Raw genomic sequence first — 23053 nt, 5'->3', positions numbered from 1 at the left:
TTTTTAAGCCATTTTTGGTCGACAGCATTTCTTTACATGTGCCAATTGTGCAAACATAGAGATATTGTTAAATGGTTATATAATGAAAGGAATGGCTTGGGGTTGAGAGAACTGCAGCGTTTTATTCTAATGATTGATGCTAAAGTTATTCAAAGAAATCTAATGCTATGGGTTTATTATTATTATTATTATTATTATTATTATTATTATTATTATTATTAATCAGGTGCTGATGTTGCAGGATCAGCATGACAGTTGGCTTGATTGATGCAACATTCACATTGACTTGACTGAAGAGCATCATCATCATGTTTACAGGGGTTAACTCCATAATGATGCTTCCTTACACCAGTAATGTAGACGAAACCCCTGAGACAAAGTGAGTAGCCATACTGTATATAACCAAGAAAGGTCAAGGAAGTAAGAATGTCCTGGATTTTATGGCATCACACTTGTGAACTTCTCACAGGTTAATGAAAGCAGCATCTCCAGCACCCAGCTGTGTGTCTATGCAGAGCGATCGGTCCATAGAGAAGCCTCCAAGCCTGTCTAGGAAAAATGTCGTCCCTGAGAGCGGGTGAGTGCAAATCAGCGTCTCACACTTGCAGCTCGTTCAGATTCCTGTTCCAGCACCAATCTCTGATTAAACCAGGCTGCTGTAAAACCACAGTTTTTACAAAGTGCTTCCAAGGTTTGAAAGATCTTCCTCTATGATGTTCCCAGATTTATTTCTGAAAGTCCACCCAGCTGTGTGTCTATGAAGAGCGACCACTCCATGGAAAAGCCCATAAGCCTGAGTGGGGAAAATGTTGTCATCCCTGAAGGACGGTGAGTTCAATCTGATTGATTGTTTTTGGTCCAAAAAATTGTTGTAAAAAGAGCTACAGTTCTGTTTGTCGATGATGTTCCCAGACTGAAACCGTATCATCTCCAGTCCGTAGTTCAATTCTTTTCTGTTCTTTTGGTGTTTTTGTCACAGAGCAGCTGGAAAGACGATCCAGATGCCGATTTAGTTCTCTAGATCGCTTTATTTTGCACATTTGTCTATTTTATTTGTTGTTGTTTATCCTTTATTTTCGACTGCAGTATCAATGAGATCATGCAAGATAGGAATTTCAATGAAGCTTGTGCACATGACAAGAAAGTTCTAGAATCTTGGCTCTTGAGTGTAATAAGCAATCCCTGATACAACCCAGAATGAAAAGTGAACTCATCTTCTTCTGGTTGAAACAGTAGTGATACAGCAGTAGTCATCGTCGTCGTCACTGCTGAACCCGAGCCGGGCTCGAGGCGAACCATGTTTGGTTGACTTGGCCAGAACTGCAGTAGTAGGGTGCCCAGTTCCTTTCTGTGCGTACACACACACACACACACACACACACACACCTACGGGCAATTTAGAGTAGCCAGTTAGCTAACTGCATGTCCCTAAACATCTTATAAGTGTTATGAGAAGGAAGAGCAACATTATAAGGTTAAAGTGCAATACAAATGCTTTAACGTCCCAACAGTTTTTTTGAAATGTGTCGCAAGAATCAGCATGTTTATTTTGGGAAAAGAAACAAACAATAAAATTAATAAGCTAAAACATCAAATAATACAGTGGTGCTTGAAAGTTTGTGAATCCTTTAGAATTTTCTGTATTTCTGCATAAATATGACCTAAAACATCATCAGGTTTTCACACAAGTCCTAAAAGTAGATAAAGAGAACCCAGTTAAACAAATGAGACAAAAATATTATACTTGGTCATTTATTTATTGAGGAAAATAACCCAATATTACATATCTGTGAGTGGCAAAAGTATGTGAACCTCTAGGATTCGCAGTTAATTTGAAGGTGAAATTAGAGTCAGGTGTTTTCAATCAATGGGATGACAATCAGGTGTGAGTGGGCATCCTGTTTTATTTAAAGAACAGGGATCTATCAAAGTCTGATCTTCACAACACATGTTTGTGGAAGTGTATCATGGCACGAACAAAGGAGATTTCTGAGGACCTCAGAAAAAGCGTTGTTGATGCTCATCAGGCTGGAAAAGGTTACAAAACCATCTCTAAAGAGTTTGGACTCCACCAATCCACAGTCAGATAGATTGTGTACAAATGGAGGAAATTCAAGACCATTGTTACCCTCCCCAGGAGTGGCCGACCAACAAAGATCACTCCAAGAGCAAGGTGTGTAATAGTCGACGAGGTCACAAAGGACTCCAGGGTAACTTCTAAGCAACTGAAGGCCTCTCTCACATTGGCTAATGTTAATGTTCATGAGTCTACCATCAGGAGAACACTGAACAACAATGGTGTGCATAGCAGGGTTGCAAGGAGAAAGCCACTCCTCTCCAAAAATAACATTGCTGCTTGTCTGCAGTTTGCTAAAGATCACGTAGACAAGCCAGAAGGCTATTGGAAAAATGTTTTGTGGATGGATGAGACCAAAATAGAACTTTTTGGTTTAAATGAGAAGCGTTATGTTTGGAGAAAGGAAAACACTGCATTCCAGCATAAGACCCTTATCCCATCTGTGAAACATGGTGGTGGTAGTATCATGGTTTGGGCCTGTTTTGCTGCATCTGGGCCAGGATGGCTTGCCATCATTGATGGAACAATGAATTCTGAATTATACCAGCGAATTTTAAAGGAAACTGTCAGGACATCTGTCCATGAACTGAATCTCAAGAGAAGGTGGGTCATGCAGCAAGACAATGACCCTAAGCACACAAGTCATTCTACCAAAGAATGGTTAAAGAAGAATAAAGTGAATGTTTTGGAATGGCCAAGTCAAAGTCCTGACCTTAATCCAATGGAAATGTTGTGGAAGGACCTGAAGCGAGCAGTTCATGTGAGGAAACCCACCAACATCCCAGAGTTGAAGCTGTTCTGTATGGAGGAACGGGCTAAAATTCCTCCAAGCCGGTGTGCAGGACTGATCAACAGTTACCGCAAACGTTTAGTTGCAGTTATTGCTGCACAAGGGGGTCACACCAGATACTGAAAGCAAAGGTTCACATACTTTTGCCACTCACAAATATGTAATATTGGATCATTTTCCTCAATAAATAAATGAGCAAGTATAATATTTTTGTCTCATTTGTTTAACTGGGTTCTCTTTATCTACTTTTAGGACTTGTGTGAAAATCTGATGTTGTTTTAGGTCATATTTATGCACAAATGCAGAAAATTCTAAAGGGTTCACAAACTTTCAAGCACCACTGTATGTGGCTGTGTTGTTTTGAGTGCAATACAGGCCAAAGGTTATTTACAAATCCTTGTTTTCAGTTTTAATTTGAATTTCAACAAACCGTCCCAACTTTTTTCTGATTTGGAGCTGGACATGTCCATCCATCTGTCTGTCCATCCAAGATTCTCATTAGTGCAGTATCTCAAGAACACGTGGTAGGATTTATGTGGGATTATCATTTTAATCAGCAGATGAACTGATTAGATTTTGGAAGTGCTTCAAATGGGGTCAAGGTTACAGCAAGGTCAAACGTCCCAAATTATTTTTTCTTCAATAGCTTCCTTCCTGTGTGGCGTATATTTTAGTGGTATTTGTGGCAGACAGATTGGTGAAAAGTAGGACGAGACGTAGTGGCAGTTGACGTCATTTGGCATCGAGTTCTACTTATTTTTTACCTTCTTAAATCATAATATATGCTCTTTAAAACTGCACATTTAACCTGCTTTATATTGTATTTATTTAATGTTCACTTTTTATACTTTTTTTATTATGATTATCTCATCCAGCCGACAGGTGATGAGTTTATGCCATCGTGTGTTGTCTGTCGTCCGTCTGGCATTGTCCACGTTTCACAAAAATCGCTTCTTCTCTCTCAATTCTTCACCGATTTTGGTTCTTTTTGGAAGGAAGGTCGGTCTGCCTGGGGTGCATATAGCTTCTACCCAACTTTGCATAATTGCAATTAATAATAAAGATATGGAGTAATTAATCAATCCCTAACGAGCAGTTTCCACACAGATTGCTTCTTCTCCCTCAATTCTTCACCAATTTTGATTCTTTCAGCCATGAAGGTAGGGGGACCTAGGGTGGATATAACTTCTACACAGATTTGCTTCATTACAATTATTAATGAAGTTAGGGGATAATTAATCCGGCAGATTGAAAGTGTTCCTGCAACAGGAGGAACCTACTCGCTACCGTACAAAGGCAATGCAATAGCTTCTTTCACATGATGTGGTCCGTACGTCTGACCTACTCCCCAACACGCCTGTCATGGTCTACTGAAAATGTGTGGATTTTTCAACTGACAACGCTCGCCACATTGCCTGCTGTGCGTGTGATATCGGGGCCACTCTATTGTGACAGTAGAACGCATCAGCCAATTGTTCAACATGAAAGTTTAGCCCATGACGGTCTTTCTTGGTAGAGGAGACCGCCGCAACAGTCAAGACAATGCAAGCAACCTGTTGCACCACATGGCGAATAAAACTATTACTCTAGATTACGTGCGTCCGGTAAGTAAAGCCGTCAGCCATGGTCCACAATTCTAACCTTTTTCTGGCTAATTTCGAAGAGGAAAAATTTCATTTTTACTCTACTATATGGGACTCTGTCAGTGAAGGGTCAGAGGAAACTTTAATGCAAGACTGTATACTGTGCATGTGCAGGTTTACCTTCTTCTTTTGGGTTTTACAGCAGCTGGCATCCACAGTGTTGCATTACTGCCATCTACAGGTTTCCCTTTGAGCGTGCACTGACAGTTCTATCATTCTGTCGCTAAACGAACAGCTGATCACACCGAGGTGCTCGCTGAGCGCCCATATTTATTAGTTTGGTCCTGCGTTTCCTTTCCTTCGTATATAACATAACGTCTTTTCTTCTCGCTTTCTTTCCGTTACTGTAGTCGCTCTTTCACGTTTCATTCGCACACTCACGTCCTCCATTTTTCTCTCCTGTTTCAAATTTGTATCCCACAATGCCTTGTGTGAACGGGGAAAGCCCACCACGTGATGCATGACGTAGTATCTTGAATTGGGTCATGGTGAAGCAGGAAAACATAGCGGAGCATTTTGGGGCCACGTGGAGATAAATTCATTAATTGTTCTATTTTTAAAAAAAACTAAAAATTGGAAGTCTGTGGTTTGAATTCAGTAGTCTACCTTTAATGGGCCCTCAGAACTGTATTGATTGTATTACTGTGTTTCACCTCCATTAGGCAACACTTCAGAACAGAAGCTCTGCAGGAACCCTCACTGATGAAGATAACTACAGACTTACAGCAAGGCTTCTACCAACCAGTGAATGATGTTCTGTCCAGAGTCTTCAAGACTCACAAAACCAGCATGCGCAACAAGAACCAGAGTTTATTTGAAGGAATTAAATTGCACAGAAATAAAACCCCTCTGAACACGATTTATACACAGCTCTATATCATAGAGGGAGAGAGTGAAGGTGTGAATAACGAGCATGAAGTTTTACAGATGGAGAAAAGGCCGAAAAGGCAGCACTTCCATGACACGCCAATCAACTGCTTAGATATATTTAAGCATGTCGAAGATTACAATGGAGAAAATGGACCAGGAGTCCAAAAGCTCAGGACTGTTTTAACTAAAGGAATTGCTGGAATTGGGAAAACAGTGTCAGTGCAGAAATTCATTCTGGATTGGGCAGAAGGAAAAGCCAATCCGGAGGTCGATTTCATGTTTGTGCTTCCATTCCGCGAGTTGAATTTGATTAAAGATGACTGCTACAGTCTTCACAAACTCTTGTGTGACTTCCATCCCGAGCTAAAAGTTCTGGATACGTGTATATACCACATGAGTAAAATCGTCTTTATCTTCGACGGCCTGGATGAAAGCAGACTTCCGCTGAACTTTTTAAATGGTAAGAAAGTATCTGATGTCACAATGACATCATCAGTGAGTGACCTGATGTCAAGCCTAATTAAAGGTGACCTGCTTCCATCTGCTCTCATCTGGATAACCTCCAGACCAGCAGCGGCCAATCAGATCCCTCGGATTTACATCGATCGTGTGACAGAAATTCAGGGATTCAGTGATGCACAGAAGGAGGAGTATTTTAGGAAGAAAATCAATGAGAAAGACCATGCCAGGAAAATCATTTCGCACATTAAAAGGACAAGGAGTCTTTATATCATGTGCCACATTCCAGTGTTTTGTTGGATATTAGCCACGGTGCTTCAAGAAATTATGAAACAAAATGATCATACAGAAGCTCCTAAAACTCTGGCTGAGATATATGCGCACTTCCTGCTCATTCAGACGAACGTGAAAAATGAAAAGTATGAAGAAATGGATGAGAAAGATCCAGAGAAACTTCTGGAAACAAACAGAGCCATGATTTTGAAACTAGCAGAACTGGCTTTTAAGCAGCTGGTGAAGGGCAACGTGATGTTTTACGAAGAAGACCTCCAAGAGTGTGGTATTGATATCACCGAGGCCTTGGTGTACTCTGGGATTTGTACGGAGATCTTTAAGGAGGAATCTGTTCTGTACCAGAAGAAGGTCTACTGCTTTGTGCATTTGAGCTTTCAAGAGTTTTTCGCTGCTCTTTACGTGTTTTACTGCTATATGACAAAGAGGATGGAGGCGCTGCAGGTTTTCATGCCGCCGTGCACAGAGCGGTCCAGCGACGTTCCTTTGGACGAGTTGTTAAAAGCAGCAGTTGATAAAGCTTTACAGACTGACAATGGACACTTAGACCTTTTCCTCCGGTTCCTGCTTGGCATCTCGCTGGAGTCCAATCAGAGACTTCTACAAGGTCTCCTGGCACAAACACACAGGAGCTCCGAGAACATCAAGGTTACGGTTCAGTACATCAAATGGCAGATTCAAACTGAGGACCTTCCTACTGACAGAACAATCAACCTGTTCCTGTGTCTCACAGAAATGAAGGATCAGTCTCTCTTGAAAGAGATTCAGGAGTTTCTTAAGACGGAGAAGCAATCAGAGAAGAAGCTCTCGTCTGCACACTGTACAGCAATAGCGTACATGCTGCAGATGTCCGACGATGTCCTGGAGGAACTGGATGTGAAGAAATACAACACATCAGAAGAGGGATGGAGGAGGCTGATCCCTGCTGTGAGCAACTGCAGAAAGGCTCAGTAAGTGTTCATTTCAGTAATAATGAAATAATACGGGATAAAATGGATAGATTTCGGTCCAAAGTCTGATTTGATTGGTGGGAGAATTACTTATAGTGAATATTACTGATGATAAATTCACTGGATTATATAGTATTTTGGAAAGTATAAATCTTTAGTGTCCTTGCGGAACCATCTAGAGCAGTTACAATTGCAGAAGCCTTGAAGCAGAAGTGGGCGTGTCCCTCCCAGAAATAGTCATATGACTCACATGTGAGTCTGTGCCACGTCTCTTGGTAGGCATATCAGGTGAAAATTCAAATTCAGTCCAAATTGCTTGAAACTGGTCTCACTGAATTCAGAACAACAGATTTATACAGAATTAAAATATGTTTATCCGTTCTTGAGATATTACAAATCAAAGATTGTAAAAAACGGCTTAATTTTTATTAAACGGCCGGAATATTCTGTATGATGATCACATGGTCCAAAATGGGCCTCATTAACCAATGAGATCAAATGGTTTTTTTTCTTCATAACTTTTTATTTTTCAAGATATTTACATGGACATTGGCAGCAGATAAATGGTTGTATACTGAATACAAAGTTTGAAAAAATTGTAAAAACCAATTATGCAAATTAGTATTTAGTATCAATTATGGTAATCAGGTAAAAATGTTAAATCGGTACACTCAATAAAAAAGTAATGATTATTTCTAATCCCCGTCTTTGTGCTCTGTAGGCCTTTGTATTTCTCAGTAGGGCCTACTGGTGTTTATATGAAAGAATATAAATGATTATTTTGATTAATATTCACAGCTTTCAAGGCGAACCTCGAAAAAGCTGTCTGATCCACATCCAATAAACAATTCACATTAACTCAACTGAAATCGACACTCGCGTTTCTGACTTCTAGGGGTTTTTTTAAAGATATTTTTTGGGGGCTTTTTTTTTCACCTTTATTATTGGATAGGACAGTGTAGAGACAGGAAATGAGAGACGGGGAGGGACCGGGAAACGACCCCGGGTTGGAATCAAACCCGGGTCCCCGGACCCATGGCACGGCACCCTATCCACCTGAGCCACGACGCCCACTTCTAGTTTTTTTTTTAAATCTCATTCCAACCACTAAGATTTCAATATTTTTCATCAAAACGACTCCAGTTCTATTCTAAAATAGTTATTTATTTACATGAATCGGTTTGATTTGTAAAAATAAGTAGGTAAAGCTATGAAAACTCACTTCAAAATCTCCCGTGGATCAGAACATCAAAACTAGCAGAGGGAAAATGTTGCTGAATCCTTCATCAGAAACAGTGAGAGCGAGAGAACATCCCTATAAAAGTGATCTGATTGATATTGACAAGTAATCCAGTGGGAAACCGATCAGGAGAGAGAGAGGGAGAGAGAGGGAGAGCCTGACCGCTTTCCCGTGACTTAAAAAGAAAAGCACCGGCAGTTTCCCGACGTCCCGCGAGCAGAGTTTTTACTCTATTGTACTGACTTCAGCCTGCCGTTACTCCCAAAGTACTGAACAGATCTTAACCAGATACATTTCTTTGGAAAGCAGAGATTATAAGCTTTTTAATGATATTCAAGAGTTAAGCAATCACAGATTTGGAAACTTAGATGAGCGTCTGCATGGAGAATTTTCACAGCACGGCCAACGAGTGTCTGATACACCCTACTCTTGGTTTAACAATATTGTATTCTGGTGTTTGTTTGTTTTTACAGACTAGCAGGCTGTTATCTCACCGCAAGTTCCTGTGAAACCTTCACTTTAGCTCTGCAGTTAGAAAATTCCCCTTTGAGGGAACTGAATCTCAGTAACAACGACCTGAGGGACTCGGGAGTGAAGCTGCTCGCTGATGGACTGAAGAGTTCACACTGTAATCTGGAGATACTCCGGTGAGCTTTTGGCAAATTATTCTGGAATAAGAAATACACTGCAACCCCGCTATAATGAACTCCTTGGGGGATGTCCGGAAAGTTTGTAATACTGAAATGGACCCACTTGTCACACTGAACACTCAGGTTACTGTATGTGCGAAATTTTCAGCACATTCTCCTTATCACTAATTTCTCCTTCCGAGTCACGATCACAGTTCACTGACTGAGTTAAAGGATCACAAATGGAGGTGATGATTTCTTCATCTGTTATGGAAATGACAGAGGTTACTAGTATATCATTGTCAGGGTCCGCCCACTGACTCGCTGTTTTCTAAATCTTCACCATTCAGTTGCAAATCATAGATGATGTCATTTCTGTCGTGCTGCAGGGCTGGGCGGGGCAGGGGGTATAAACACACCACCTGTATGCTTTACCGAGGTGTTAAGTTTAGTGGGATCATCAGTCATTTTGTCCTTTTCATCAGTCATCGGTCATCAAAGGATCAGTCAATGATCCTTTGATCACCGTTCTCGATAATGGTTAGTGATTGACATCTAAGCGAGGCTCGTTAAGCCTTTGTTTTATGGCATATTGTTAACATGACCGTGGACTTGATTCCCTGTTTGTCTCTGGGGGGAAGAGGAGCGCATGGCTCAGTGTGTGTGTAAACAGGCGAATGACAGATGTAATTACAGGTAGAGTGTTTATTTACAAACAGGCAGGCAAACAGTTCAAAAACGTAAGAAAAAGGCAGGGTCATGAAACAGGCAACGGTCATGCGAGAAACAAAAAGACGAAAGGCAGAGTCTAAATATACAAAACAAAGTCGAAACCAGAAAGGCAGTACACAGATATAAGGCTTGGTAATGTGAGACACTCGGTACAGCGCATATACTTCACCAAGTCTGTGTGTTTACAGAGTCCTGATAAGTGCGCTGTGATTGCGCTGTAACCCAGAACAGGTGCATGGTACTGTAATTAGTCCTAATGGAGCTTCGAGCACCAACGCATGTGGATGTGACACAATTATTATTATTATTTTTTTAATAGAAAGTCAGGGGACACAAACTTGGTTCGTTATGTGCAAAAGTTCATAGTAAAAGAGTTCATTATAGCAGGGTTGCAGTGTAGTTATTCCGTTGTTGTGATGGATCCAAACCAGCCTCGGCTGTCTTGTACATGGTCACGAAGGAAAGAAAAAACGAGGCGTATTTTGTTGAAAGCTTCCACATATGACACATAGATGAAGAAAAAGTTTAAGATGGGTTTCGAATCGATCACCAACAGTGAATTTGCTGAGGTTTTACTGCACAGAGAGCAAGCAGGTGGTGGTCACATTCTTTCAAAACAAAAATAGCAAATTGGATCCCGGGAAGCGTGATCCGGCCTCTTTAACTTCTAGAGGAATAAAGAGAGAGAGAGAGAACAAGAGAACACGTGTTTATAGTTGCTGCAACATAACTGATAAGAGGAACTCGCTCCAAAATATTAAATGTGACTATAAATGGTTAAAAATCATGATGTATCTTATGAAATAAAACATTGTTTGCAGAACACTGTGAAATAAACAAAATAAACACGTGGTAAGAGTAACTCCCCTTTATCACAGCACACTGTTGATAATTTTTCTATAACAGCATGCCCCCAAGTGGACTATTTGTTACTCGATAGCACAGCATAATAGTATGCATTGTCAGGAATAAGCTTGGGAAATCGTTCGCAAGAGTCCTGTGGGTTTAGTGAAGTGGAGCTCGTTTGTGTTCTAGCCTAATCATTTTTGTCTCTCTACACAGACTAGCTATTTGTAATCTTGGAGAAAAGGCTTGTGAATATTTGAGATCAGCTCTCGTGCTGCCACACTCGGCCCTGAGAGAACTGGACCTCAGTAACAACGACCTGCGGGACTCGGGAGTGAAGCTGCTCTCTGATGGACTGAAGAGTTCACACTGTACACTGCAGATACTCAGGTGAGCTTTTAGTCAGTTCCTTCCTGAATGATAGATTGATAGTGGTGAGATGCGAAAAAAAAAATTGGTAGAAGAAGAAGAAGTATTTGCCAAAGTGGTTTTGCTGCAATCATTTAAGAAATAGGAAGACCCAAAAATGTAATTGTAGAATCTGAATTAGTGTTATGGGCTCAACATGAACGGTAGTCCGACTGTCCGGGACAACCAAATGTTTGGTCCGGACAAGTCAAATCCGCACCTGCCTGTCCAACGGGATGAGTTGAATATTTGTTGAAAATCAGCATTTTTATAGAAATTATTCAAGCGTTACATCAATAAAGTTCCAACAAAACCAGTTCAGTCCCCTCAGTGATCCAGCCACGTTATTGTTTATGAAATTCCGGGGAAGCTGAGGACAGCAGGTGTGTGTGTGTGTGTGTGTAAAAATAACCACGGCGTAATATCTAATTATAGATTATTAGACCCTGAATTCATGGAAATTGGAGAAATCTCATCATCTGTAGCCGCTTTATCCTGTTCTACAGGGTCGCAGGCGAGCTGGAGCCTATCCCAGCTGACTACGGGCGAAAGGCGGGGTTCACCCTGGACAAGTCGCCAGGTCATCACAGGGCTGACACATAGACACAGACAACCATTCACACTCACATTCACACCTACGCTCAATTTAGAGTCACCAGTTAACCTAACCTGCATGTCTTTGGACTGTGGGGGAAACCGGAGCACCCGGAGGAAACCCACGCGGACACGGGGAGAACATGCAAACTCCACACAGAAAGGCCCTCGCCGGCCACGGGGCTCGAACCCGGACCTTCTTGCTGTGAGGTGACAGCGCTAACCACTACACCACCATGCCACCTGAAATCGGAGAAATGGTGATCAAATACCTCAATAAAATAAATATCTGTGGTGAATCTTCATTTCATTCGGACATTTATTGTATTTTTTCTTTTGTATGGTTCACATTAACCATCACAAATGTCGTAAAATATTTCAGGGGAGTTTTACGACAAAACAACTCACGGTTTCTTTTCATTCACAGCGTGATTCTGTCCCCCTTATCATCATGTCCAACTCGTTTTCTTTCGGTTTAATTTCCTTAAATTAATTTATACATCATGTATTACTGGATTAATCAAGATTTAACTTTATTTTTTCCAGAAGCTTTGAATTCAGGTGAGTCTGACTCTTAAAGCTGCAGATCAGGTAATGGGTTAGAACAACACGTGCACCATAATGGGGCATTGGATAGTTTTTATTTATTGTTCCAGTTAAAGTTTGAGTTTTATTGAAAAATTATAAATCATTAAAGCAGAATGATTATCATAACTATACCTGCTTTTTGATGAACTTTGTTAATCACTTTCCCTTCACTGAACTCGTAAATACACAGGAATAAAAAGATTCTGGTCAGGACGAGTGAAAAATCCTGCTGCCTGTCCGACTGGACAGTGGATTAAAGAGTTAATGTCGAGCCCTGGCTTAATTTTCTATAACACTAGTTCAGGCAGTAGTGCCATCGGCAGATCACAGATTCATATTAATGCATAATTATTATTATTATTATTATGGGCAGCACGGTGGTGTAGTGGTTAGCGCTGTCGCCTCACAGCAAGAAGGTCCGGGTTCGAGCCCCGTGGCCGGCGAGGGCATTTCTGTGCGGAGTTTGCATGTTCTCCCCGTGTCCGTGTGGGTTTCCTCCGGGTGCTCCGGTTTCCCCCACAGTCCAAAGACATGCAGGTTAGGTTAACTGGTGACTCTAAATTGAGCGTAGGTGTGAATGTGAGTGTGAATGGTTGTCTGTGTCTATGTGTCAGCCCTGTGATGACCTGGCGACTTGTCCAGGGTGAACCCCGCCTTTCGCCCGTAGTCAGCTGGGATAGGCTCCAGCTTGCCTGCGACCCTGTAGAACAGGATAAAGCGGCTACAGATAATGAGATGAGATGATGATGATGATGAACAGGTTTTTAATTGTGTACGTGAAGTTTTCTGTAAGGAGAAGTTTATTAGAGGTGTCCACCAGAGGGCGCCTGCACCAGACATGCAAGGCCCTGTTGCTTTCGTAAGGATTTTTTTCCCACATTTTCTTTTTCTTTAACATTTGACCTTTTGTGAGACGGGCGAAAACTCATGAAATTTGGCAGACACATCAGTGCTTGTGACAGTGACTCAAAGAATGAGCTCTGGCCCTGGGTGTGGCCCAGGGAATCTATAGTGCCAACATGTGTTGAGTCTTGTTCCTGGCATATAGTTTCACATACACGTACCAGATTTGGTGAGCATGCGCGTCTCCCCAAGATGGACAAATTTGTAATATACATTTTATCAGCCACACCCAATAGGAAGTGAGGGTTTTGTTTGTTTGGGGTTTTTTTTGTGTGTTTTGACACATTACATTTTGACATACTCCTCCTAGTTAATCAGATTAATGTCAGATTTGGGAAACATGATGTCAAGATGTTGGTGATATTAAATTATGAAGGGATTTTTTGATACCTTGCAAGGCCTTGCCACAACCAGAAAATGCCTCGTAGATTCTCCCTGCATTGCTTGATACAGCTCAAACTTCCCAGGTTATTGGTTATGGTGGGTATGATCATATCTATGTGCCCAGAGTGACCCTCTGTCATAGTGCCAAAATCTGACAACAGAAAACGTGGCTTTTACCCTCATGGGTGCAGTGCCTCCAGTGTCCACCGGCTGGCGCCTGCACCAGACGTACAAAGGACAGGAGTGTACGATGTTGCTGATTTTAAATTGACAAAGGTTTTTTGAGATCTTGCAGTATTGAATTGGTGAAGCAATCAACTTATGTCTCTCTATGCTGGTATGGCGCCACCATCTGGCAAAAGTTAATCTGGTGATATCACCTGAGGTGCGAGGAGGAACTTACTTTTCCCACAGATCTTCCACAACACTGAAAGTAACTATAAATATTCAAATATATTCATTCATTAAAAAATTTAAAATTGTAATCGTGGGTCAGTTATTGTGGTATAAGGGGAAGAGGAATGAAACTCTGGGACGTGCTTTAATAATAAATAAATAAAATGATCAACTCTGGGGTGGTAATGATAACTCTACTTCACATCAGGCTGCATCACATCACTTTGATTTATTTACTATAACCGCATACCCCCAAGTGTTTTATTCTTGACTGACACGTAAGAGGACACATAGGGCCCCTTATGAAAGTCTACTTCAGTCTCTTCAGACTTTATCAATCCATCTCAGGGATTTTCTTCATGCCCCGCCTCCATCAGCATACTCATTAGAGTCGGTGCTAGTTAACCAGACTGTCAAGGGGTTAGAACCAGCATACCTTCAGAGTCTGATCCCCCAGACCCCTACGCTCCGCTACGACTAATCGCCTGGCCCCTCCTCCTCTCCGCTCAAGACTGCTGTCTGTCCGGGTTCCCCGTTGGTGGAATGACCTTCCCATTGAGGTTAGAACTGCTGACCCCCCCGACCACCCTCAAGCACAGACTGAAGCCCCACCTCTTCAGGCTGCACCTCTCCCCTTCCTCCCTGCCCACTGTGTAACTGCGTTTCAGTTGAGACCATTTGTATGGCTGAATTGTTTTCTTTGGCAGTTTGCTGAGTGTTGGTACGACAACAACATATTACACTAAGTGTTATTCTTTCACTTGTTCAGTTGGCTTTCTTGTCTAGAAGTTCAGCACTTCCTGTATCTGACTTTTGCACTTGTTGGACGTCGCTCTGGATAAGAGCGTCTGCTAAATGGCCATGTAATGTAATGAGTTGCCTTTAGTAGTGTGTCGAGACGGTTTACAGTGGTGCTTGAAAGTTAGTGAACCCTTTAGAATTTTCTATATTTCCGCATAAATATGACCTAAAACATCATCAGATTTTCACACAAGTCCTAAAAGTAGATAAAGAGAACCCAGTTAAACAAATGAGACAAAAATATTATACTTGGTCATTTATTTATTGAGGAAAATGATCCAATATTACATATCTGTGAGTGGCAAAAGTATGTGAACCTTTGCTTTCAGTATCTGGTGTGACCCCCTTGTGCAGCAATAACTGCAACTAAACGTTTGCGGTAACTGTTGATCAGTCCTGCACACCGGCTTGGAGGAATTTTAGCCCATTCCTCTGTACAGAACAGCTTCAACTCTGGGATGTTGGTGGGTTTCCTCACATGAACTGCTCGCTTCAGGTCCTTCCACAACATTTCCATTGGATTAAGGTCAGGACTTTGACTAGGCTATTCCAAAACATGAACTTTATTCTTCTTTAACCATTCTTTGGTAGAACGACTTGTGTGCTTAGGGTCGTTGTCTTGCTGCATGACCCACCTTCTCTTGAGATTCAGTTCATGGACAGATGTCCTGACATTTTCCTTCAGAATTCGCTGGTATAATTCAGAATTCATTATTCCATCAATGATGGCAAGCCGTCCTGGCCCAGATGCAGCAAAACAGTCCCAAACCATGATACTATCACCACCATGTTTCACAGATGGGATAAGCTTCTTATGCTGGAATGCAGTGCTTTCCTTTCTCCAAACATAACGCTTCTCATTTAAACCAAAACGTTCTATTTTGGTCTCATCCGTCCACAAAACATTTTTCCAATAGCCTTCTGGCTTGTCCACGTGATCTTTAGCAAACTGCAGACGAGCAGCAATGTTCTTTTTGGAGAGCAGTGGCTTTCTCCTTGCAACCCTGCCATGCACACCATTGTTGTTCAGTGTTCTCCTGATGGTGGACTCATGAACATTAACATTAGCCAATGTGAGAGAGGCCTTCAGTTGCTTAGAAGTTACCCTGGGGTCCTTTGTGACCTTGCCGACTATTACACACCTTGCTCTTGGAGTGATCTTTGTTGGTCGTCCACTCCTGGGGAGGGTAACAATGGTCTTGAATTTCCTCCATTTGTACACAATCTGTCTGACTGTGGATTGGTGGAGTCCAAACTCTTTAGAGATGGTTTTGTAACCTTTTCCAGCCTGATGAGCATCAACAACGCTTTTTCTGAGGTTCTCAGAAATCTCCTTTGTTCATGCCATGATACACTTCCACAAACATGTGTTGTGAAGATCAGACTTTGATAGATCCCTGTTCTTTAAATAAAACAGGGTGCCCACTCACACCTGATTGTCATCCCATTGATTGAAAACACCTGACTCTAATTTCACCTTCAAATTAACTGCTAATGCTAAAGGTTCACATACTTTTGCCACTCACAGATATGTAATATTGGATCATTTTCCTCAATAAATAAATGACCAAGTATTATATTATTTGTCTCATTTGTTTAACTGGGTTCTCTTTATCTACTTTTAGGACTTGTGTGAAAATCTGATGATGTTTTAGGTCATATTTATGCAGAAACATAAAAAATTCTAAAGGGTTCACAAACTTTCAAGCACCACTGTATATTCTGTGTGTATAAGTAAATTGAATTTGTTTACAAAGTCGGAATTATTATCTCATCCAGCCGACAGGTGATGAGTTTATCTGTCGTGTTGTCAGTCGTTCGTCTGGCGTCGTCCACATTTCATGAAAATCGCTTCTTCTCTCTCAGTTCTTCACTGATTTTTATTCTTTTTGGCAGGAAGGTAGGTCTGCCTGGGGTGCATATAGCTTCTAACCAACTTTGCATAATTACAATTAATAATGAAGATATGGAGTAATTAAGCCCTAACGAGCAGTTTCCACACAAATCGCTTCTTCTCCCTCAGTTCTTCACCGATTTTGATTCTTTCTGGTATGAAGGTAGGGGAACCTAGGGTGCATAGAACTTCTACCCAGATTTGCTTCATTACAATTATTAATAAAGTTATGGACTAATTAAGCCTTAATGAGCAGTTCAACAAAAAATCGCTTTTTCATGGTCAATTCCTCGCCATTTTGGATTCTTTCTGGCACTTACTTGAGCTGGACTGATTGAGAGTAGAACTGCACAAGGTGGTCCACTTTAGATCGTTCCTTCTGGACTAGACAGGGCCGGAATGAGCTACGTCGTCATTGACGGTCTCGTTAATAAACTTCCATACTGTATAAATAAATACCTCAAGAATCACTTCAAGATAAAATATAACAGCACTGCAGCTGGGGTTTGATTCTGTCAACGCCATCTTATTTTATCCATCTGCTTTTTTTTTTTTTTTTCCACTTTCTGCAGGTTATCTGGATGTTTAATCACAGGTGAAGGCTGCGCTGCTCTGGCTTCAGCTCTGAGCTCAAACCCGTCACACCTGAGAGAGCTGGACCTGAGCTACAACCATCCAGGAGACTCGGGAGTGGAGACGCTCTCTGCGAGAATGAAAGATCCAGACTCGAAACTGGAGACACTCAGGTTGTGTGTGTGTGTGTGTGTGTGTGTGTGTGTGTGTATTACATCAGATAAACCTGAAGAAAGATCTTTCCTTTGAAGCACAGTAATATTCGCTGGTATCATTTCATCACCAGGACAACAACACAAGCAACTGGAATTCTTTTCATGAGCCCTGTTAGAGTACGATGTTAATACGATGTTCATACTGAACACTGGCACGAAGTAAACACTGAATGTTCACAAAACAAATCGGTTGAGCAGCTACACACTCTTCTTGTGTTATGTTATTTTCTTTTAAACTCATTTACATGTTGTGTGCTTTTATTTCCAATGCGACGCAGCAGAAATCCAGCTTAGCAGGTAAAAATATCTTGACTGTAGTTCAGTGTCTCGTATTTCCTGTTCGAAGTTACAGTAAACCAGATATGAGGTTATTATTCCTATTTCCTGGACATTTTTTTTTTACTAATTCTACATTATATTTTCTTATTGAGTTGGCATATAATTTTGCTTTTTTCTAGAAATAAATGCTTAAGATTATACATTCACTGGTCACTTTATTAGGAACACCCATCCATCCACCTGCGGTTTTATTTTCTGCAGTTGTGTAATCAGCCGATCCCTCGACAGCAGCGCGGTGCATCAAATCCCACAGATACAAATCAGGAGCTTCAGTTAATGTTCACAATGTTCAAACATCAGAACGGGAAACATTGTGATCTCACAGTGTGACTTTCTCTCACTGTGGTCTGGGTGTTGGTTTGAGCCAGATGGACTGGTTTGAGTATTTCAGAAGCTGCTGATCTCCTGGGGTTTTCACACACAACAGTCTCTAGAGTTTACACAGAATGGTGCAGAAAACAAAAAACACTGAGTGAGTGAGCGACAGTTCTGTGGGTGGAAGCAAACGCCTTGTTGATAAGAGAGGGTCAGAGGGAAATGGGCAGATTGGTTGGAGCTTTTTTGCCAGGAAGGATATAGTGACTCATATAATCACTCTTTACAACCGTGGTGAGCAGAAAAGCATCTCAGCATGCAACAGCAGAAGAACACATTGGGTTCCACTCCTGCAGCCAAGAACAGGGATCTTAGAACCAACAACAAGTTCCTATTAAAGTGGCCAGGGCGTGTGTGTTCCAGAATGAAGAATATTTCAGTCTTGATGTCGATAAATATGTTTAGTAATCTTATTTGGTTTATTATAATGTTATAAGAGGTCAAGCTAGAAATAATCAGACGACACTGAAATTTTTTTTTTTTTTCCAGTGTCTGTGTTTGTGTTCCTGTTCCCTGACTGTCGCTGGTGTGCTTCCTGATTGTGCTCATCAGTTTAAACTCTTAAAGAAAGAAAGAAAGAAAGAAAGAAAGAAAGAAAGAAAGAAAGAAAGAAAGAAAGAAAGAAAGCACAACTTTATTCATCACACACTTGTGAAATTTCCCCTCTGCATTTAACCCATCTGAAGCAGTGAACACACACACGTGAGCAGTGAGCGCACACACATACCCAGAGCAGTGGGCAGCCATGCTAACAGCGCCCGGGGAGCAGTTGGGAGTTCGGTGCGTCGCTCAAGGGCACCTCAGCCCAAGGCCGTCCCACATTAACCTAACCGCATGTCTTTGGACTGTGGGGGAAACCGGAGCAAACCCACGCGGACACGGGGAGAACATGCAAACTCCGCACAGAAAGGCCCTCGCCGGCCACGGGGCTCGAACCCGGACCTTCTTGCTGTGAGGCGACAGTGATAACCACTACACCACCGTGCCACCCCATATATATATATATATATATATATATATATATATATATAAAAAAAATCTCCTTCTCACCCCCGGCGGGGGGGTGGTATCCATGTCATCCTCAAGCTCGGGTCCTCTACCAGAGGCCTGGGAGTTTGAGGGTTCTGCGCAGTATCTTCGATGTTCCTAGTACTGCACTCTTCTGGACTGAGGCTTCAGATGTTGTTCCTGGGATTTGCTGGAGCCACTCTCCCAGTTTGGGGGTTACTGCCCCAAGTGCCCCCACTACCACGGGGACCACGCAACCCTTGACCTTCCACATCCGTTCCAGCTGCTCTTTCAACCCTTGATACTTCTCAAGTTTCTCATGTTCCTTCTTCCTGATGTTGGCGTCAGCTGGGATCGCCACATCTATCACCACCACCCTCTTCTGCTCTTTGTCCACCACCACTATGTCCGGTTGGTTAGCCAGGATCTGTTTGTCAGTCTGGAAGCTGAAGTCCCACAGAACCTTGGCCCTGTTGTTCTCAGCCACCTTCTGTGGTATGGCCCATTGGGACTTGGGTACTTCTATTCCATACTGGTTGCAGATGTTCCTGTATACTATCCCAGCCACTTGGTTGTGCCTCTCCATGTACACTGATCCAGCTAGCATCTTACACCCTGCTACTATGTGCTGGACTGTTTCAGGGGCTTCTTTGCACAGTCTGCATCTTGGGTCTGATCTACTCTGGTAGATCCTGGCCTCTATGGCTCTTGTGCTTATGGCCTGTTCTTGTGCTGCCATGATTAGTGCCTCTGTGCTGTCTGTCAGTCCTGCATTATCCAGCCACTGGTAGGATTTCTTGATATATATATATATATAATGTCATCATTAGAATAATGAACAGATAATGAGAGATGGGAGAAGGACAGGACAAGAGTGATGAGTGAAGGATCATGTGTTTATGATGCATCACAAATTAGGGATCTGTAGAGAATGCTATCATCAACTATAAAGCATTTGAATCTGTAAGTGTAAGGGTGGGGCATGAGGGGAGGGGCATGGCGGGGCAGGGGCGTAAAGGGTGGGGTGGGGTGGGGGCAAATCTACCCACAAGGATAGGAACGTCTAATAGTCTTCGTCATGGTGTTGTGAAGCCATTTGTCTGGTCCCCATGAGGAAACCGGGTCTTTCTTTCTTTCACTTGTCCTCCTGAATTCATTCTTTCTTTCTTTCTTTCTTTCTTTGAGTTTTTATCTAAAGAAGACAAAATGTGTCCTTTGGATACTGATGTTAAACTTGGAGTTGGATTTTACGTGCATCATCGCATTAATTAGCTGAATTAAGAATAATAATCAATCGAAGGTCCCCATAAGGATATTAAGACGTGTGTGTGTGTGTTCTCCTCTTTCTTCTTTAGGTTGGAGGATGCAGGCAAGATTAGGCTCACAGCCGGTCTAAGAAAATGTAAGTTCACTGTCTTCAATGTAATGTTTACTGACACACACACACACACACACACACACACACGCCATTCGTTTTGTTGATGCTGTCCTGTCTAATCTCTGTCCTCGTGTGCAGACGCCTGTGAGCTCACGCTGGACCCAAACACGGCACACACTCGTCTCGCTCTGTCGGAGGGGAACAGGAAGGTGACGCATGTGCTGGACGAGCAGCCGTACCCTGACCATCCCCACAGGTTTGATTACTGGAAGCAGGTGATGTGTACAGAGAGTCTGTGTGGTCGCTGTTACTGGGAGGCGGAGTGGGCCGGCGGGGAAGCCGTCATATCCATGAGTTATAAAGGAATACGCCGGAAAGGAGGCCGAGGCGACTGCGTGTTCGGATCCACTGAGAAGTCCTGGAAACTGGACTGCTCCAGTAACAGTTACACGGCGTGGCACAACAAGAAGAGAGCGGACATCCCCGCCCCTCCGTCCTGCTCCAACAGGGTGGGCGTGTACCTGGACTGGACGGAGGGATCTCTGTCGTTCTACAGCGTCTCCCCTGAGACACACACACACCTACACACGTACCACGCCACGTTCACCGAGCCGCTCTACGCAGGGTTTTGGGTCGACTGTGACTCCTCGGTGAGTTTGTATTGACACGCTGTGAGATCAGTTTGATTTGACTCGCCGATTTATTTATTTTTTTACTCCTCATTGCACTTTAACACGACTGATCTGACTGGTCAGAAGGTGTTGATTGTTATGTTAATATTAATGCACTTTTATCTTTTATAAAAGTAAAAGGGATTTGGATTGGATGTTTGGCATCATTTAATGTTGAAGGTTTATGTAAGGACTGTGTTCTCGTTCCGTTTATAGAAGGATATTCCAGATAGTTGATATTTTGGAGTATTTTGAGTCATAAATTTTAATCTGATGTTAAAATGTGGAGCGTCTGTGAAGGTGGCACTTGTGTATCCCCAAACGTTTCCCAATATCAGACTATTTGAGTGCATGTAAATGGAAATCAGATTTTCTGATCAGAATCAAAATCCAATTTTTAGCTCGTCTGGCTGTAGGCCAGGCTGCATGAGTTTATGCGATCATGTGTCATCTGTCGTTCGTCCACAATTTACAGAAATCGCTGCTGTTCCTACAGGAGTGATCGGATTTCGATCAAACTCGCATACAGTGTTCTCCAGGTGGGTGAGTTTAAAAGTTGTCAAGACTGGTGCCACCTGTCATATTTACGATTTTATGGGCGTCTGGAATTTTTTGGGTGACTCGTCACATTAAACGCTACTGTTCATAAACTGCTGGGACGTTTTCACTGAAACTCTAAAGACACATTCCAACAAGACTTGTTCACCAGGTGGCGCCACCTGCCATGGATGTGGCTACACAGGGGTCAGATACAATTTCACGAAAATCGCTGTTTCTCCTACAGGATTGATTGGATTTCAAACTCACACACGCCACCAGCGGGGGGATGAGCTCCAGCCTCACTGAGGCTTTTTTCCCCATTTAACTGATTAAGCATTTGCAGGCGCTCAGTTATATTATTTGCGCCCATTCAAAGCATTATACTGTAACTGGTAATAGATACACAGTCCTGTACAAAAGTCTGAGGCACCCTATTTTTTTTCATACAAACTTTGTTATAGATTTCTGTTTTATGATTTCTACATTATAGAGTCAAAGCATTACAAAAACATTTTAGAGTCCAAACATTCGTTTTTTCTTTTTCAGCACAACATTAAATGTTACAGAAAAAAAGTTTGTATCTGAGCAGCATATTCCATAAGAGACACTTTTCAGATGAAAAAAGAAAGCATAATGAAGGCTGCTGGGTTTTGGTGTAAAATGAAGAAGTGAGTGTGACAGTCAAAGTGTCCAGAAGAACTGGGGCTGGTTCTGTAAGATGCTCAGGAAAACCTACAGATCATTTCCACATAAAACTGACCTCACTGGACCTCAGACGGATATTTTATTTATTTATTAAAGCAGAGAGTCGTCTCACACCAAACACTGACTTTGTTTCATTTATTACAGCTCACTGATGACTGTTTTATAGTATTTTATGTTGAAAGATTTCATTATTTTTTAAGCCATTTTTGTAAAGAAATGTTTCTGTACAACTTTACATGTGCCTCAGGCTTTTGCACAGGACTGTATATTATATCCGTTCATTATTTTTATTCTTCATATTTTCAATCTGGCGGCACGGTGGTGTAGTGGTTAGCGCTGTCGCCTCACAGCAAGAAGGTCCGGGTTCGAGCCCCGTGGCCGGCGAGGGCCTTTCTGTGTGGAGTTTGCATGTTCTCCCCGTGTCCGCGTGGGTTTCCTCCGGGTGCTCCGGTTTCCCCCACAGTCCAAAGACATGCAGGTTAGGTTAACTGGTGACTCTAAATTGAGCGTAGGTGTGAATGTGAGTGTGAATGGTTGTCTGTGTCTATGTGTCAGCCCTGTGATGACCTGGCGACTTGTCCAGGGTGAACCCCGCCTTTCGCCCGTAGTCAGCTGGGATAGGCTCCAGCTTGCCTGCGACCCTGTAGAACAGGATAAAGCGGCTACAGATAATGAGATGAGACTGAAGAGTTGACGTTTGTGGGCCGGATTTCCCCGGCCCTTCCCCCGGTGTGTGATGCGTGCCTGTGCTTGC

General features: G+C 42.3%; 1 protein-coding gene across 1 annotated transcript in view; it reads left to right on the top strand.

The window, feature by feature from the left end:
- Window positions 1-23053, top strand: part of LOC132897656 (uncharacterized) — a 76974-nt gene that overhangs the window by 5785 nt on the left and 48136 nt on the right. Inside the window, exons 3-11 of the mRNA XM_060938887.1 lie at window positions 242-379; window positions 470-577; window positions 724-828; window positions 5173-7080; window positions 8794-8967; window positions 10744-10917; window positions 17068-17241; window positions 20361-20407; window positions 20522-21041. Of these exons, the coding sequence (XP_060794870.1) occupies window positions 309-379; window positions 470-577; window positions 724-828; window positions 5173-7080; window positions 8794-8967; window positions 10744-10917; window positions 17068-17241; window positions 20361-20407; window positions 20522-21041 (3281 nt within the window). The 5' untranslated portion in view covers window positions 242-308. The remainder of the gene's footprint in view (window positions 1-241; window positions 380-469; window positions 578-723; window positions 829-5172; window positions 7081-8793; window positions 8968-10743; window positions 10918-17067; window positions 17242-20360; window positions 20408-20521; window positions 21042-23053) is intronic.

This window comes from Neoarius graeffei, chromosome 14, assembly GCF_027579695.1.
Source record: "Neoarius graeffei isolate fNeoGra1 chromosome 14, fNeoGra1.pri, whole genome shotgun sequence".
Classification (NCBI taxonomy): Eukaryota; Metazoa; Chordata; class Actinopteri; order Siluriformes; family Ariidae; genus Neoarius; species Neoarius graeffei.
The sequence above is the reverse complement of the archived record's forward strand: the minus strand, read 5'-3'. Positions and strand labels throughout refer to the sequence as shown.